This window comes from Helianthus annuus, chromosome 4 (genome assembly GCF_002127325.2).
Source record: "Helianthus annuus cultivar XRQ/B chromosome 4, HanXRQr2.0-SUNRISE, whole genome shotgun sequence".
In the NCBI taxonomy this organism is placed as follows: domain Eukaryota; kingdom Viridiplantae; phylum Streptophyta; class Magnoliopsida; order Asterales; family Asteraceae; genus Helianthus; species Helianthus annuus.
In genome coordinates this window covers 178,707,619-178,723,425 of record NC_035436.2, presented here as the reverse complement: position 1 = coordinate 178,723,425, position 15,807 = coordinate 178,707,619, and the positions used below count along the sequence as shown (strand labels likewise).

General features: G+C 37.5%; 2 protein-coding genes across 2 annotated transcripts; both read right to left on the bottom strand.

The window, feature by feature from the left end:
* Positions 1–4,435: 4,435 nt before the first annotated feature.
* Positions 4,436–6,149, bottom strand: LOC110937431 (40S ribosomal protein S18). Its single transcript, XM_022179852.2, has 5 exons — positions 6,033–6,149; positions 5,376–5,417; positions 5,116–5,276; positions 4,854–5,042; positions 4,436–4,769 (listed from the first exon to the last, which is right to left on the bottom strand). The coding sequence occupies exons 2-5, from the start codon at positions 5,376–5,378 to the stop codon at positions 4,664–4,666; spliced, it is 459 nt and encodes a 152-aa protein (XP_022035544.1). The 5' UTR covers positions 5,379–5,417; positions 6,033–6,149; the 3' UTR covers positions 4,436–4,663.
* A 1,944-nt stretch (positions 6,150–8,093) lies between these two features.
* LOC110933973 lies at positions 8,094–15,289 on the bottom strand. Its single transcript, XM_022177172.2, has 12 exons — positions 15,048–15,289; positions 14,807–14,964; positions 13,822–14,032; positions 11,408–13,381; positions 10,767–10,878; positions 10,566–10,648; positions 10,232–10,461; positions 9,989–10,075; positions 9,795–9,894; positions 8,966–9,179; positions 8,471–8,847; positions 8,094–8,375 (listed from the first exon to the last, which is right to left on the bottom strand). The coding sequence occupies exons 1-11, from the start codon at positions 15,216–15,218 to the stop codon at positions 8,474–8,476; spliced, it is 3,714 nt and encodes a 1,237-aa protein (XP_022032864.1). The 5' UTR covers positions 15,219–15,289; the 3' UTR covers positions 8,094–8,375; positions 8,471–8,473.
* Between the last annotated feature and the right edge of the window lie 518 nt (positions 15,290–15,807).

Sequence of the window (15,807 nt, the reverse complement as noted above, 5' to 3'; positions counted from 1 at the left end):
TGATAAGGTTCGCTGGTTATTTTCGCTAGTCTATTTCGCGAATACGACGAACAGTAAATTCGCCGAGAATCGTAATAACTTCGCTGTGGAAAGTTATACGATCACCAAAGTCGCCTTTGGATTTACTTCGCCGACAAATATGCTGGAACTTTTAAATTCGCTGTGTCTGTCAATTTCGCTGGTCAGTCAGCAAAATTAATCAAAATCGCCAGTTAAATCTGGAAACTTGATCTGTTCGAAAATTATGAAGATTTTTCAGATTTTCCAACACTTATCTGCAAAATCAAAACACCAAATCAGCAACTTAAAACCGAAAATTATGAAGAACTGATTGAATAAACACGAAGAACACGAAGAACAGTCTTCGAATCTTCAAGTCTATCAGCCACAAACTTTTCCAGAATCAGCCAAATCTTTCCAGAAAACCTGCAAACCACCAAACAAACAAACCAGAAGATCAAAACAGCCAACAAAAATCAAAAATCAGAATCAAAACACACCAAAATTTCGAAAATTTTAAAAACCCTAATTATCAGGTTTCAAAAATTTCGAATTTTTACTCCTTGTTTCTGCAACAAACAATTCTGAACCGAGCAATCAAGAGCCTAATGCTCTGATACCAATTGTAGGTCCCCTTGAGTCTATGGATCGTCACAGAATCGTCTTTTCAATCAAGAGTGCGGAATCCTCTTGATCAGAATTAGCAGAAAACGTGTAGAAACTGAAACAGCAATTCACTTTCAAACTGGATCTTTATTGATTATCTATCAATCTGATTACTATCAATCCAAGATCCCTAACCAAACCCTAATTTCGTCCAAACCCTAATGTTCTCACGAAATTGCTCTCTAACAACTGTTTTGGCTGATTAACCTTAACACTAATGTCTAACCTTGTTTATATAACACAAGGTTCACAACTGGGCTAGGTTAAAGACTCCTGGGCTGCGAATTGGACAGGCCCAATTCGCCCCCATCACCCAATTCGTTGGGATTAGTTAGCCCAAACATTACAACTAACTATTACAAAGCTAAACCCGCTAACTGTTTATCGTTTAACTAATTACAAGATATCCAAAGACCAAATCTAAGCTGTTGTCACAAACATGCACCAACAACACCACCACCACCACCACCACCACACCTGCCGCCTCCCTTTCTCTCCCTACTCTATATAAAAACACCACCACCACTAGCCCTGGCCGCCATCAACATCTCAGGCCACCAGTCACCGCCTCGTTCACCACCGTCACCATCCAATCCATAACCACCATCCCACCACATTACCCTTTGTCTCTCTACTCTCTCTCTCTCTCTCTCTCTCTCTCTCTCTCTCTCTCTCTAACTCCAGTAACAACAACATCTCAGATAACCATCACCAATTCACCACCCTCATTCACCACAGTGAACATCCCATCCATAACCACCATCGCCATCACCAAAACAGCCAAACAAACCTAACACCTAAAACATTTCATTTCACACAGACATTTCATCAAACACCTTACCTGCATACTCACCACCGCCGCCGGAACCGGAGCCCCGGTGGTCACCACCGCCGCCGCCGGAACCACCACCATCAACGTCATCATCGTCATCATCTGTTATCATCATCATCGACCTTCATCATCATCATCGCGATCTTCATCATCATCATCAGACCTTCATCACCACCGCCGCCGCCTGCAACTCACCGGAAAAACGGCACCCCCACCGTCGCCGGTTCTCTCTCCCGCCTCCTTCTCTCTCTCTCTCTCTATCTCGCTCTCTCTCTCTCTCTCTCTCTCTCTCTCTCTCTCTCTCTCTCTCTCTCTCGTCGTTATCTCTTTCTCTCTCTCTCCGACTTTCTCCCTCTCTCGTCTGATCTGTGAGATGTGGAGGGGTGTGTGGTTAGTTTGGTTCGTGGGGGTGTGAGGTGTCGGAAAGATGGCCGGATTTACTCCGATCACCGGAGTAGAGAGGTAAAGGTGATGGTGGTGGTGATTGCAGAGCATAGAGAGAGAGTGTGTGTGTGTGTGTGTGTGAACTGAGAGTGTGTGTATACATTTTATATATATATATATATATATATATATATATATATATATATATATATATATATATATATATATATATATATATATAGAAAGTATAATGTACAAAAAGGCTTATCCTACATTATCATACGCGACAGAGTTATAACGTGCGTAATTAGTATCCCATGCGTGATTATCACTTTTTTTTATCAACATAACTTGCGTAATTAAGCTCCCATGCGTGATTAGGTCAAAAAAACTGATCCCATGCGTGATTAATTGCTCCCATGCGTGATTAACTGGCTCCCATGCGTGATTAACTGATCCATGCGTGATTTTTGGCCTGATCCAAGGGTTACGCGCGTCGCGTACATTTTGTACGATAAGCCTTTTTGTATGTTAACCTTTCCCTATATATATATATATATATATATATATATATATATATAGGGGACCGCTAGAATGAGAACCACCTCGAGTTGTAAGAACCGCGAGAACCACACCGTACGGGGCGAGGTGGACCAATTTTTTTTTTCAAAAACGTAGATGCATGTATTAAAAACACATGCGTAAAAAAATTTAAAAAAAAAATGCCGTACGTGTAGTTTTTTACACCACAAGTTTGTGGTTTACGAGTCCCGTAAATTTACGGGACTCGTAAACCACAAACTTGTGGTGTAAAAAACTACACGCACGACATTTTTTTAAAATTATTTTTTTTACGAATGTGTTTATAATACATGCATTTACGTTTCTGAAAAAAAAATTGGTCCACCTCGCCCCGGATCAAGTAGTTCTCGCGGTTCTTACAACTCGAGGTGGTTCTCATTCTAGCGGCCCCTTATATATATATATATATATACATATATATTATATTTTATAATTATATTAATATTTATACATTTTACTTAAATGGTCCTTTATGTTACAAATTTACACAATCAGTCCTTATTTACAAACCGACTTAACTGGGTTATGATTTTTGGACTGAAATGGCACCTTTCCAGAACGTCGGGGAGGAAAATGGCGCATTTTTTAAAAATGGACTGAAATGGCCAAAGTGACCAAACCACAGGGACGAAAATGGCAGTTAACTCTTCTTTATAGAAGAAAATGTATTAATAAATTTTTTTGAAGAAACATGAAAATAAATTAGAATGTTATGTTTATATAAACAATATTAATTAAAAAGATTAAATATAATGACTTAAATGTAAATATATAAGAAAGATTCTTAAATTTAAAATTATACTTTTTTATTTTTTGAACCTTACATAATTTTGTTCCAAAAACCGAAAAAACGAAACCGGACAATTTGAAGAAACCAAAAAACCGACATTTTAGGTTTCAGTTTTACCCAAAAACCGAACCGAACTGTGCACACCCCTAAAACAAGTTGTATTCATGTTTAGAATGTGTTGTTCACGTCATCAAATAAATGTTAAATCCATTAAGACACGACTTGTCAGCCCAACCATCATCTCAACATTGCTTTAATATGTTACATAATTTGATTAGGACGGTTTTGACCAAAACAGAGAGACGACAAATTGAACCCGTTGGTTTACCGGTACCGAAAATACCGATACTGAAATTCCTCAAAATTGGGTACCGGTACCGAAATATTCGGTACGATACGGTACCGGTATTTAAAGGTAAAATTCAGTATTTTACTGGTACCGTACCGAACCGATACCGAAAATGTCAAAAAGTGGATACCGACACCGGTACCGAAAAAAATCGGTACGGGAAATTCAATACCATTTCCCGTACCAGTACCCAATAGTACCAAATGCTCATCCCAAGTTTATTACACTTAGTGACAGACTCAAATTTATTTCTGGGAGGCAAATGAGAGCCTTTGGCTACACCAACATATTCTTAATTTTTTTTTCAAAAATTATATTATATAAATAAACTAAGTTAGATGGCCGATTCAGAGTTCCAAGCTCCAAACTGGATTGAACTGTTAAACCGTCAAAACCAAATCATCAATTGTACCGCTTGGATCTCAAATCAAGCAACCTGGTTCGGTTAGGACGGTTCAATCAGCTACAGCAGGTTATAAACACCTTACACCCCTATGCTCCATCATTTGTTCCACCATCGCCATCATCATCTCCGTTTGCATGAGCAATCATGGATCAATACGTCCTATATATAACATCTATACAACCGAAATCCAAACGATCCTCATAAGTTTTTTTTACAACTGCATAAAATTTTATCGACTTCAATGGTACTTGAGTGTGATAGCTGTGTCTATAGTTGCGGCCACAGTACTGAACCATAACAAGCGAAGAACTCAACTAGCGCATAATAATGGTTCTGATAATATGTTGTGAGTTGTTTCACTCTTAGTGGATTTATACATACAATGAATAGATGATAGGCAGTGCATAGGTTTTCAAGGCTATAACATATACGAAACTGGTTTACTTAAAATTAATAGTTATAAAATAGAAAAAATGGGTCCCCGACAACATGCCCAATAAATGATTTCAAGTCAAACAAACTAGAGAACAAAACTCAACAGCAATTCCTTCTTCATATGAAATCCTAAAACTTAAAGACCATAACACCTTTTCGAATCGATGTGAATAAAGGTTCAAGAAGATATCTTCTAAACCAAAACAAGTGAAAACAAACTTATCGTTTCTTGGAGACACCAACAGTCTTTCCCCTGCGACCGGTGGTCTTGGTATGCTGTCCACGAACCCGGAGACCCCAATAGTGACGAAGCCCACGATGATTCCTGTAAGTAACAATAACCGGTTAAAAATAAAACATTACTAAAAAGTAAAAATGCGCTTAATAAATTTAAAGATTAAAAAAAGACCTTATTTTCTTCAAACGCTCCAAGTCATCTCTAAGCTTCATGTCAAGAGCGTTAGAGGTCACTTGAGAGTACTTGCCATCCTTGTAATCTTTCTTTCTGTTAAGAAACCAGTCCGGGATTTTAAACTGGCGAGGATTAGCCACAATTGTCATCAGGTTATCAATCTCGGCACTAGACAGCTCACCAGCCCTGCGTGAAATAACAATGTAAGAAAAGGTAAAACAATCACAATAGAAATAAAGTTTCAGTTTTTAAAAACTACCTCTTGTTCATGTCTACATCAGCCTTCTTGCAAACGATATTTGCAAAACGACGACCGATACCCTTGATGGAGGTCATAGCAAACATGATCTTTTGCTTGCCATCAACATTCGTGTTCTGTACACGAAGAATGTGCTGGAAGTCCTCATTTGCAACAAGAGACTGCCAAATTTATTACATCACAATGCACAAGTATATCAACTATCAACACAAGAAAAGCTGAAACACGTGAAGGAACAACAAAAAAAAACTAACGATTACCATGGCTGAAAGGCGATTGAGCTTCTTCCCTTATGCAAATACCTACAATGAATATAAGAATGTATAACATCAAAATGTAGAGCACCTACTTTTGGAAAAATAGAACTACAACAGAAAATAAGCCCAATTAGGTTTTATTATACCAGTCGTGTGTTTGGGAACGATCATGTAAATATTGTAGACATTACAAGTCCAGCACAACAATGGTTAATCAGAGTATCTAAATGCTATCAAACATAGTTAATAAATGTGGTTTGAATTCCTAAGCAATAGTTCAGTTTTTTTAATTACTTGAACTAAGATCCATCCTTTTTACTCTAACTGTTTCACCATTTATGTACATCCATTATATAGTTGTTTAAGTGTTGTAAATGTTCATAGTTATAATAAGGTTTACAGATGATATTTACAACAATTGAACATAGAGTTTAATGTAAGTAGATAAATGGTGAAACAACATCTCTAGTATTATATGGCACAAAGGATGAATCTTAGTTCTATTACATAAACCCTAACTAACTTGAAACAATCACTCATTGTAGATCTCTTACCCCAAAAGCAGTTAATAATATGGTAATACAAATCAATTAACGAACGCATATCGGATTGAGATATAGAATTGCATATAAGAAAACTGAACAAGAAGGAAGAAGTGACCTGAGATGGAGGACGGCGGCCTGCCTCTTTCGTTCGTTCGTTCCAGAGAAGTATCAATGGAACCCTAAAATCCACTTAAAATCTCTCAACCCGTCAACCGTAGTACGTGAGCTGGGCTGGGCCGGGCCGGGCCGGACCGGAATAATGATTTACACACTCCAAACTTATTGATTTGCCAACATAAAAACATGGGATGACATCCTGCAATCATTTGCCACCTAATAATCAGCTAAAACACTCAAGGAAGGACGGGGCAGTCAAGGGTAAGACTATGTGTTGTAGAGTCGTGAGCGTCGGGCGCTAGCCACGCAGCTGCCACAGTGGCTCGTGAACACTACAACGTCCAAGCTTCAAGGGAGTGCGAGCATAGGCTGTTTTGAGGGTTTTTTGGGGCCATGTGTCGCAATATTAGAGGATGAATCCGGGTTGTGACTTCAGCCACAACACATAGTCTAAGTACCCTAGCTCTGACCAACCGTTACCTGCCTGCCACATCAAATTTAGTGTAAAATACTCATTTGCTAGTAAGTATTTTTATATATTTTTTTAATTTAAAAATAGTTAATTGTTAGATAGAAAGTAAACTCCATTGAATAAAATAAAAATACATAATTCAAAGCAAACTAATAAAAATATAAGAAAGTAGGAAAAATACATAATTCATACTACTTATCGTCTTCCTCCTCGAGGTAAGGTAGATCTTGAGTTGCAAGATGGACGAGAAGATTATTTCTAAGTTGACAATGCGTATCACTATCCATCAATTCCGCAAGCACTGTGTCATAAAAACGGGTTCGAGTAAAAATGAATAAGAGTTTAGTGAGTATGAAATGGTTTAGAGTGAAAATGTCTGAGAAAGAAACGGTTATTTATAAGGTTAAAACAAAATTAAATGTAAACGGCCATATGACTGTTGGAGGTCAACAACCATCATCGAAATCATCAATCTCAAGCGGGTATCCGTGCTGGCTTCGCATACCCGCACGCCTAATCCGCAGGGGTGGCGGCGGTGTCCTGGCCCGGGCTCGAAGCCGCAAAGCCTTACTCGTGGAGTGCCCCAAGTGGCCTAAGCAGCGCCAAAACTTTACTTATTACACCCTAAATAGTAAACACCAAAGGAAGTAAACACATAGTTTAAGGACAAATTTATGAAAATAATAAACTTAAGGGAGGGCTACAAGCTTAAATAGGGTTGCACTTCCCTTTTTATTGGTTGCACTCCCTTCTAAAGTTTTTTAAATAAATAGCATCAAACAGTATATGTTATTTTTTTATTGCTTATTTTAAGTTCTTAAACAATTCAAAAAAGATATTTAAATTAGACTAGTGGGTGTGGGTGTTGGTTTGGGGGCGTTTTGGCTTCTAAACGCCAACTGATCCACCTTGGGTTGGCGTTGGGCATAACGTTGCCCCTTTGGCGTGGGTAATTCATACATTGCGTCTACGTTGGCTCTTGCAAGAGTCTTTTTTGAAAAGTTTTAAATTGGTTTTTTTTAAAAAAGGGTATAAAAAGTAAAAAAGAAAGGGTGGGCCCTTCTAAATATACGTAAAAGTGTTAAATTTACCCCTTAAGCTTATTGGCTTATTTATATATTAGGTTTTACTTTATATACATATGATCATGATTCTTTTTACAATTATTGGTTAGCAACTGAGATTTGAATATCAATCTATAAAAATGGTGAAAAAACTTTACCAAATAACTTCATTTGCCTCTTATAAATAGGTGACAAACCAAATAACTTTATTTGCCTTTTTATAAATTCGTCACAAGATAACATTCCGCTTTTTTAGCCCATCTTTTGTAAAAGTAATTTAAATTTTTAATAGCTAGATACCTTGTGTGTGCGCACTACGCACACATGGGTGGAGGTTGGGGGTTTTAATAGCAAAGTCGTTGAAGTTAAAACGTGAAAGAACAATTTTGCAATTTTCAAACCATTTATATCCAAATTTAATTTAAATACACATATGCTTTTACTTTTTTTAACGTATTTTTTAAACAAATTATCATAACTTAATCATTCGAATCAACCAAAATACGAACTCACATTCAAAAAATACAAATAACCCAAAAAACCAATTTGATAAACATAGATCTCGATGATGCATACAACAACTTTTCAGCCCCAGAAGTTGGCTATAGTACCATTGACATAAACTCTAAACTCCAATTTGAATTCTGGTAATCGCATGTGACATAGGAGCCAAAAGTTCACTACAAAGATTTACTTACAGACAGCATGTTTAACAACTTACAAACCCTCACATTAAGCCAATCAGCTCTCATAAACAAGCACCCAAAACTGCTAACTTGCTTTGTTCTTCTTTACAGCAATCCACCTGTACCAAGAACCACATCAACCAATACATCATTTCAAACGACACGTAAAACCAAAACCAAAAACAAAAGACCAAGATAGGAAATTAGATCTAACCAGTCAAACCAAAACAAGAGGTGTGGTTTTGTCAACTTGAACCATTGAGTCTGATAGCTCGAACGGGTTTTTGCACACTTGTGAGTCACTTGAAATAGACTTGTCATCAATTGGTTGGATATCAGTATCAGTTCCAGCAGGTTGAAGATTCAAATCGAAACTATTCTTTGGAATAGATGTGGAAGTCACATGACACGTTTTGACCACCCCAGTGTCATCATTGTTGACCAAACCAACCGATTTATGTTCATCGTCAGACGTTTGAAAAGAGGTTGTGGGTGTTTCAGATTCAAGATGTGTAGCAAGAGTTTGCTCATTAGAAAGGGTATTGTCGTCATTCTCCGTTGTGATACATTCCACAGCTTTGTCACCTGATACTGCATAATTGATGAATAAAATATTGTTTAAATTGTTTTTTCTCATTCCAATCACCAGGGCAAATTACATAAGGAACTAAATACAAGAGCAGATAAAATACAATATATCATAACTCACCTGCGACTGAATTAAGATTCTTATCGGCGAACTGATTCTCGAGAAGAGGTTTGTGAAGCATATCGGTACCAGGAAACACGATCAAATTCATACCCTTCATTGCCTGCCTCAACGATTCCGTAAGCGGCTTGAAGCCGAACACCTTGGTCCATGTTTCATAAAGATCAGGGATCGCAGGAATCACCAGCTCATCAACACCGAGAGAACAAAGAGCCTGAATAACAAAAATAGATACCGTTAATTAGGGGTGTGCAAATGGTAGTTCAGTTTGGTTATTGCCTTTAGCCATATCCATAACCGCTACCTTCGGTTATGGTTCGGTTTCGGTTAATTAACAGATCTAAGTTTAAACTAAATGAACATATTAGGCAATTATTGTCCCAGTTACAATTGTTTTTATAAATAAAAAAAATTAACACACATACATAAAATAAGTCAATTTTATACAATAATTATTTTTTAAACATTTAAAACTAATTATATAACATAAAAAGCTTTTGTATATGTTTTTTATGTATATAGAGTTTGATTCCTTGAACATGTATAATTTAAACTAAGATATATTTTAAAACCAAGCCTTACTTCATTTCAGTTCGGTTAACGTTTGGTTATGGGATACCTTTAATCATATCCATAACCGATTTATCGGTTAATCAAATAGCATTATCCATAATTGTCGATTAATTCGGTTCGGTGGTGGTTCGGTTATCAGTTAATTTTGGTTAACGGTTAAGGTTTGCTCACCCCTACCGTTAGTGTGGTTATGGAAAATCTAGTTGATTAAAAAGGCATAAAAGGAAAATATATAAAAAAAGGTAAAAAAACATACGGCTTCAATTGCATCCAAAAGCCGACGACACATCCCTTGACGCCTATACATGTGACGGGTACCAATAAAAGGCATTTCTGCTAACCGGTTTCCATGGATTCTGTTATTGTGAAAACAAGGCAATGTAAAAACAAAATTCAAAAGAAAAAAATAACAGAAAATGATCAAATAAAATTAGAAGCTGTAAGTGTAACCTTATGGATGCTGCTGAGATTAATTCACCGCCCTTTTCCAAAATTGCTGTAAGAAATCCAGAATAATCCAGCCTCCTGAAGTTTGACCTGACAAGAATTTTCAAGAGGATATGAATTTTATAAATTTATACGACATAATCTTCGAGGATTTAAGTAAACCAAATAAAAAAGAAATGGAAACATTTAATTGATAACGTACCTAACATACAATAAAAAAGTAACGCATAGTTAATGAGAACTTACCCACAGTTGTAAACAACATTGTGAATCCTATTGACTCCACTTCTTTCATCCATAACTGGCACAAAACATTCATCCATAACAGAGAATGCGACAGCTAATTTGGAATTGCATTGAACCTTCATTGGATCATCAACGTCTTGGCTAAGATCACAACGCTTAAGTAGAGTCCATGAATAACCTTCTTTAAGTTCAAATTTGACCCCAATATACCCCTGCAGTTGCTCATAGAGCTATCAGAAAACAAAACATTAGATATAAAAATCACAAGTGGAAACAGTATATTCCTCACATCGGTTATTAACTTAATATTAAAAACTAAATTTCATGTACATACCTCATGGCATTTCCCGCCACAAAAAGATAAGCTACTGGAACCAACATCTATCACATTTTCTTCTTGTAAGCACGAGTGGTGAACTGCAAAAAAAAAAAAAAAAAAAAACATTTTTTTTGTTAACAGGATTTACGAAGTATAAAAATAAGAAGATAGATATACGAAAGAAACAAATTGGAATCTTCAGTGACTAAATCTTACATTTTTCCTCACACAAACAGCATTTGATCATTTCAGATGTAGTACCACACGCAACTAGCCCACAAAACTTGCAACAGCAGTATATACAATGCCAGTCACCAGAAGGAAAGTTCTACAACAAACACAAACCACATTAGAATCAATAAAGCAAAGATGTGGACATATACAAAAGAACATATATATATATATATAGGGAGCCGCTAGAATGAGAACCACCTCGAGTTGTAAGAACCGCGAGAACTACACCCCACGGAGCGCCGTTCGCCGCGATTTTTTTTTTACAAGTAGATGTGTGCATTATAAACACGGCCGTAAAAAATCACGGCGAACGGCGCTCCGTGGGGTGTACTTTTTTACACCTCAAGTTTGGTGAAAAAAAAAAGAAAAAAGAAAAAAAATTAAAAAACACCAAACTTGAGGTGTAAAAAAGTACACCCCACGGAGCGCCGTTCGCCGTGATTTTTTACGGCCGTGTTTATAATGCACACATCTACTTGTAAAAAAAAATCACGGCGAACGGCGCTCCGTGGGGTGTAGTTCTCGCGGTTCTTACAACTCGGGGTGGTTCTCATTCTAGCAGCCCCCTATATATATATATATATATATATATATATATATATATATATATATATATATCATACCTGGGAATCAAGGCAGCTCTGATGAAATGTTGAAGGGCAGCCATCACAACATATCAAATCACCACCATCTCCGCAAACATTGCATGTGTCATCATTAGGATCATCACCCTTAACATCAACATGATTAAATCTTATATTCGTTAACCCGACTTCTTTATTCCAAGATTCCATCAAACACTTATAAAGAGACGGTCCAGACTGATAATGTATGTTTTTAAGTGCCTGATCGAGTTTGCCGCCACCATGAGACACAAAATCTAATACATCCATAGTTTTGTTACAACAACTACAATGAATCCCATCACTTGTAACTTGGCCCTCAAGCAACTTGTTTCTCCTTCTACCTTCCTTGCACGTCAATTTACCACCTAGCGTAATAACACCTGAATCTATCATCCAAGATAAAATATTTCTTTTCCCGTTACAGTCATCATTATCTTGATCCGCACCCTTTTTAGAGCTACGAGCTACCAAGCATGGTTTTCTACTCTGCCTACCTTTTTGACTTACTTTTGACCGTCTTTTAACTGCTGACTCAGCAATAACACCTTGTTCATGTCTAACTTTATCTTTTTTCACTTTGACATTTGATGATTTGTTAGCCAAAGTTACAGCAGATTTAAGAACACCTTTCTTCTTTTTACCGCCTTTGCCCTTCTTGTTGAGTGTTTTATATGACGCATCTTCACCGATAACTATTGCGGCCTTACATGGATTCTTGCTTTTTTTGCCTTTCTTCTTGTTCTTATCACTTCTAATCTTCGAAACAGACCTGAATAAAACGTTCATTTCTTCATCGGGTATTGGAGTAAACGCAGAAATTTCTTTATCATCAGCGTCACCTTTTTCTACTCTCTTTTTTAAAGAGTAATAAGCTTTGGTGATAGACCAGTGTGTTCCCCCTTTTTTATCGACGTATACTGCATCCAGGTATTCTCTTCCTTGCCTTGGCCTATACTCAATTGTCCATTTCGCTTTCATAAGCATACTAGCTATTTGTTCTCTAAGAAAGTTCCGTTTCTGTTGCCTTTCTTCAGATGACATTATATTGTTCAACTGTGTTGTACTCTCGCCTTCAACAGTCTCTTCAACGCTTGTATCTTTGTGTTTTTCCACTTGAGTTTTCTTCTGTTGTTTACCAGTTACTTGATTGCTTTCGTTGGTTTCTTTCTGGAGGTCAATTTGGTCCAAACATTCTTTGTCCATCTTAGAAGGTCGCCCACGACGTTTATGTTTCTTCTGTGGTCTACCCAACAGTTGACTTTTTTCATTGACTTCTTTTTGGATCTCATTTTGGTCAAAACATTCATCTTTCATCTTTCTTCTAGAACCAGCTTCACCGTCAGTCTTAGGAGGTCTCCCACGACGTTTTTGTTTCTTCTGTGGTCTACCCGCAAGTTGACTGCTTTTTTTTACTTCTTTCTGGAATTCAGAGTGGTCGAAACATTCAGTTTCCATTTTTCTTTTGAAACCAACAACGCTCTCGTTAAGCCGGCTCTCATCCACCGTGGTTCTGCCACTTATTGTCTTAGTCCTTGACCGCAACAACCGACCCGTGACTTCAACTCCATCTTTATCATCTTTAACCATTTTAGGACTATTATCTCTAACACAATCAGAACTTTCCTTAACTTTCTTCTTCCTTCCCCTTTTACACTTCTTAATCCCCAAAGAACCTTCACCATTCTCATTAGTGACATTTGAACCATCAGTCACCTCTTTCTTACATTCTTCTTGCAAAAACACAGTCGTGTTTTCAGCCTTCACTTTCTCTTCCGCGGTATCATCACCACCAGTCTCGCTACCATCCAACGAGTCATGAAGAACCATATACGATGGTATAATGTTCTCAAATCCATTAACAGTCTTCATTTTATCACCACAATCAACTACACTCTCGCGTTCTACAACTTCAGATTGACTTTCACACTCCATTGCTACTTTATGTGTTGAATTAGTAAACAAATCCTCAAGCTGACAAAAGTAATCAAAAAGTAAACATTAAACCATATCACACTGAATCCTTTTTTTGGCAATTTCTTTAACAAAGGCCACAATTCAATAAACTCTTATTTCTCCAGCTTTAATAGCTCGATTCATCTTACTCGCATTACTTCAAAGTACAATTAAACAAACCCTAACACCGTTACAAAAATCAAACATTGCACAAACATGATAAAAACTCCATTAATATACATCATATAGAGACGCAAATCACACACATAGTGACACGAAGAAGAATAAACCCTAGGTATGATATCAAACGATTTGATTCCTCGATCGTTAAACAGCGAACTAAAACCCTAAACCTCCAATCGCTTTGACGAAATTAAAAATCGAGATAGCAAACACAGTAGAAAGTAGAGATTAATGTTGTAAATATCTAGAAATTAAGAAAAGTGTGAAGATCTTACCTGATAACCGGATCGAGAAACAATTGGGGAGGGAGATGAAAATGCGAATGAAGTAATGGTGGGAAGATGGAAGATTTTGGGGGTTTTGATTTGGGGAATCTTTTGGAAGATTGAGAGAGAGAGAGAGAGAGAGGTGTGAGGAAATTGGGCGGGATTTGCAACTTTTGAGGGTTTTTGCTTTCTTCCCTCCAAAATACCATTCTTATAATAACTAGTAACAAGAAAGTTATATACTGTTTTGGTATTCATAGTGAAAAATAACGAAACAGTAAAAAAGGATACTGATATGATATTGATTTTGATGTTGTTCGATTCGGTAGTGATATGGTACCATGGTAAAAATAGTTAATGAGTGTCATCATTATTTTGTAAAGGTTTTTTTTATGGGTTAATGGATTTAAACACCCCCAACTATGGTCATTTGGCCGATGGCACTCTCAACTTTGACTTTGGCTCACACCACTCCCAACTTAACACATGGGTTGTCATGGCACCCCCTCGTTAAATATTCACTAACCAGGTTAGTAAATTTAGCCTATGTGACAATTTTATCTGATGTGGCATGTATGATGTGTCATTTAAATCTGATGTGGCCAATTATTTTTTTAAAGACATCTATATAATATTTATTATATTTAATAATATAGGGTAGGGATCCTAAGAGAAGTCCACCCTATTTGAGAAACTTGAGAAGCATTCTGGACCAGACATTTTTCTAAGTTTTTCGTATTATACACATATGTATAGTTTAAAATTGAGTATATACATATATGTATATTGAATTATACACATATGTATATAGTCAATTTTAAACTATACATATGTGTATATTACGAAAAGCTTAGAGAAAATGTGTAGTCCAGAATGCTTCTCAAGTTTCTCAATTAACCTACTACTTCTCACATGATCCTTATCCTAATAATATATATATATATATATACATATATATATATATATATGTGTATATGTAGTTCTCCCCTTCTGCCTCTCCCTCTCCCTCTCTCCACCAACAACTGCCACCATCACCGCCACCGCTTCCTCACCTGCTAACATCCACCGCCACCCCTTCTGCATCTCCACTCCTTCTCCTATTACCATGTATATAAGCTCCACCTCAGGATCTAACCGTTCAGCTGGATCAATCTATTCACAACACGTAGTCAAAAAATTGGTCAACAGTTTTGAAAGTCACCACAAGACTACATATTAGTTCAGAAAACACTTACCTGAGCAACTATCTCTTGGATGCTTCGTTTGCTTATAATCCTGTTACAAGGCTCGGGGGGCTCCACAGCAGGTGGCGGCTTGTTAAAAGCAGGTGTTGGCATGACCGGGCTAGACTGACCGGTACCAGGAGCGAACGGTCTTTGGTTACCCAACTCGCGGTTCCTCGCCATCTGTTGTTGATGGGTCAAAGTTTGCGGTACCCGTGACGGTGGTAACGAGGGGTGTTGTGTGGGGGTTACACCGGAGGATGGAAGCCGGCCGGTAATCGGTGGGTGGGTGTGGTGGTGAAGGTGGGTGGGTGTGGTGGTGAAGGTCGAGCTTGTTTTGAGTGTTTTGCCTGATTTGGGGTTCAATTTAATGATTTGGGGATTGATTTAGGTTTTATAGGTGGGTGGGTGTGGTGGTGAAGGTGGAGCTGTGGTGGTGACGGTGGGTGCAACGGTTGTGGTGATGAAGGTGGTGACTGGGTTGCAACTTGAGAAAGGGAGAAAGGGAGGTGGTGGTTGGGGTTCAATTTTTGGATCAGATTTGAAGTTGAAGGTGGAGTTTGATTTGGGGTTCAAATTTTGGATCAGATTAAAAATAAATAACAATACACATCATGTTATCTCATAAAAACAGGCCATGTCAGCATGCTACGTTGGACAAAATGGCCACGTCAGCAAAAATAACTAACCCAGTTAGTGAATATTTAACGAGGGGGTACCATGACAACCCATGTGTTAAGTTGGGAGTGGTGTGAGGCAAAGTCAAAGTTGA

Coding starts and splice junctions, on each gene's coding strand:
- LOC110937431 (XM_022179852.2), bottom strand. Junction 5,043..5,115: donor GATGTAGACATGAACAAGAG/GTAGTTTTTAAA, acceptor TATTTCACGCAG/GGCTGGTGAGCTGTCTAGTG. Junction 4,770..4,853: donor GAGCGTTTGAAGAAAATAAG/GTCTTTTTTTAA, acceptor TGTTACTTACAG/GAATCATCGTGGGCTTCGTC.
- LOC110933973 (XM_022177172.2), bottom strand. CDS start 15,218: ATGGCGAGGAACCGCGAGTTGGGTAACCAAAGACCGTTCGCTCCTGGT. Junction 14,965..15,047: donor TCCAAGAGATAGTTGCTCAG/GTAAGTGTTTTC, acceptor TGTTGTGAATAG/ATTGATCCAGCTGAACGGTT. Junction 10,649..10,766: donor CTGTTTGTGTGAGGAAAAAT/GTAAGATTTAGT, acceptor TTTTTTTTGCAG/TTCACCACTCGTGCTTACAA.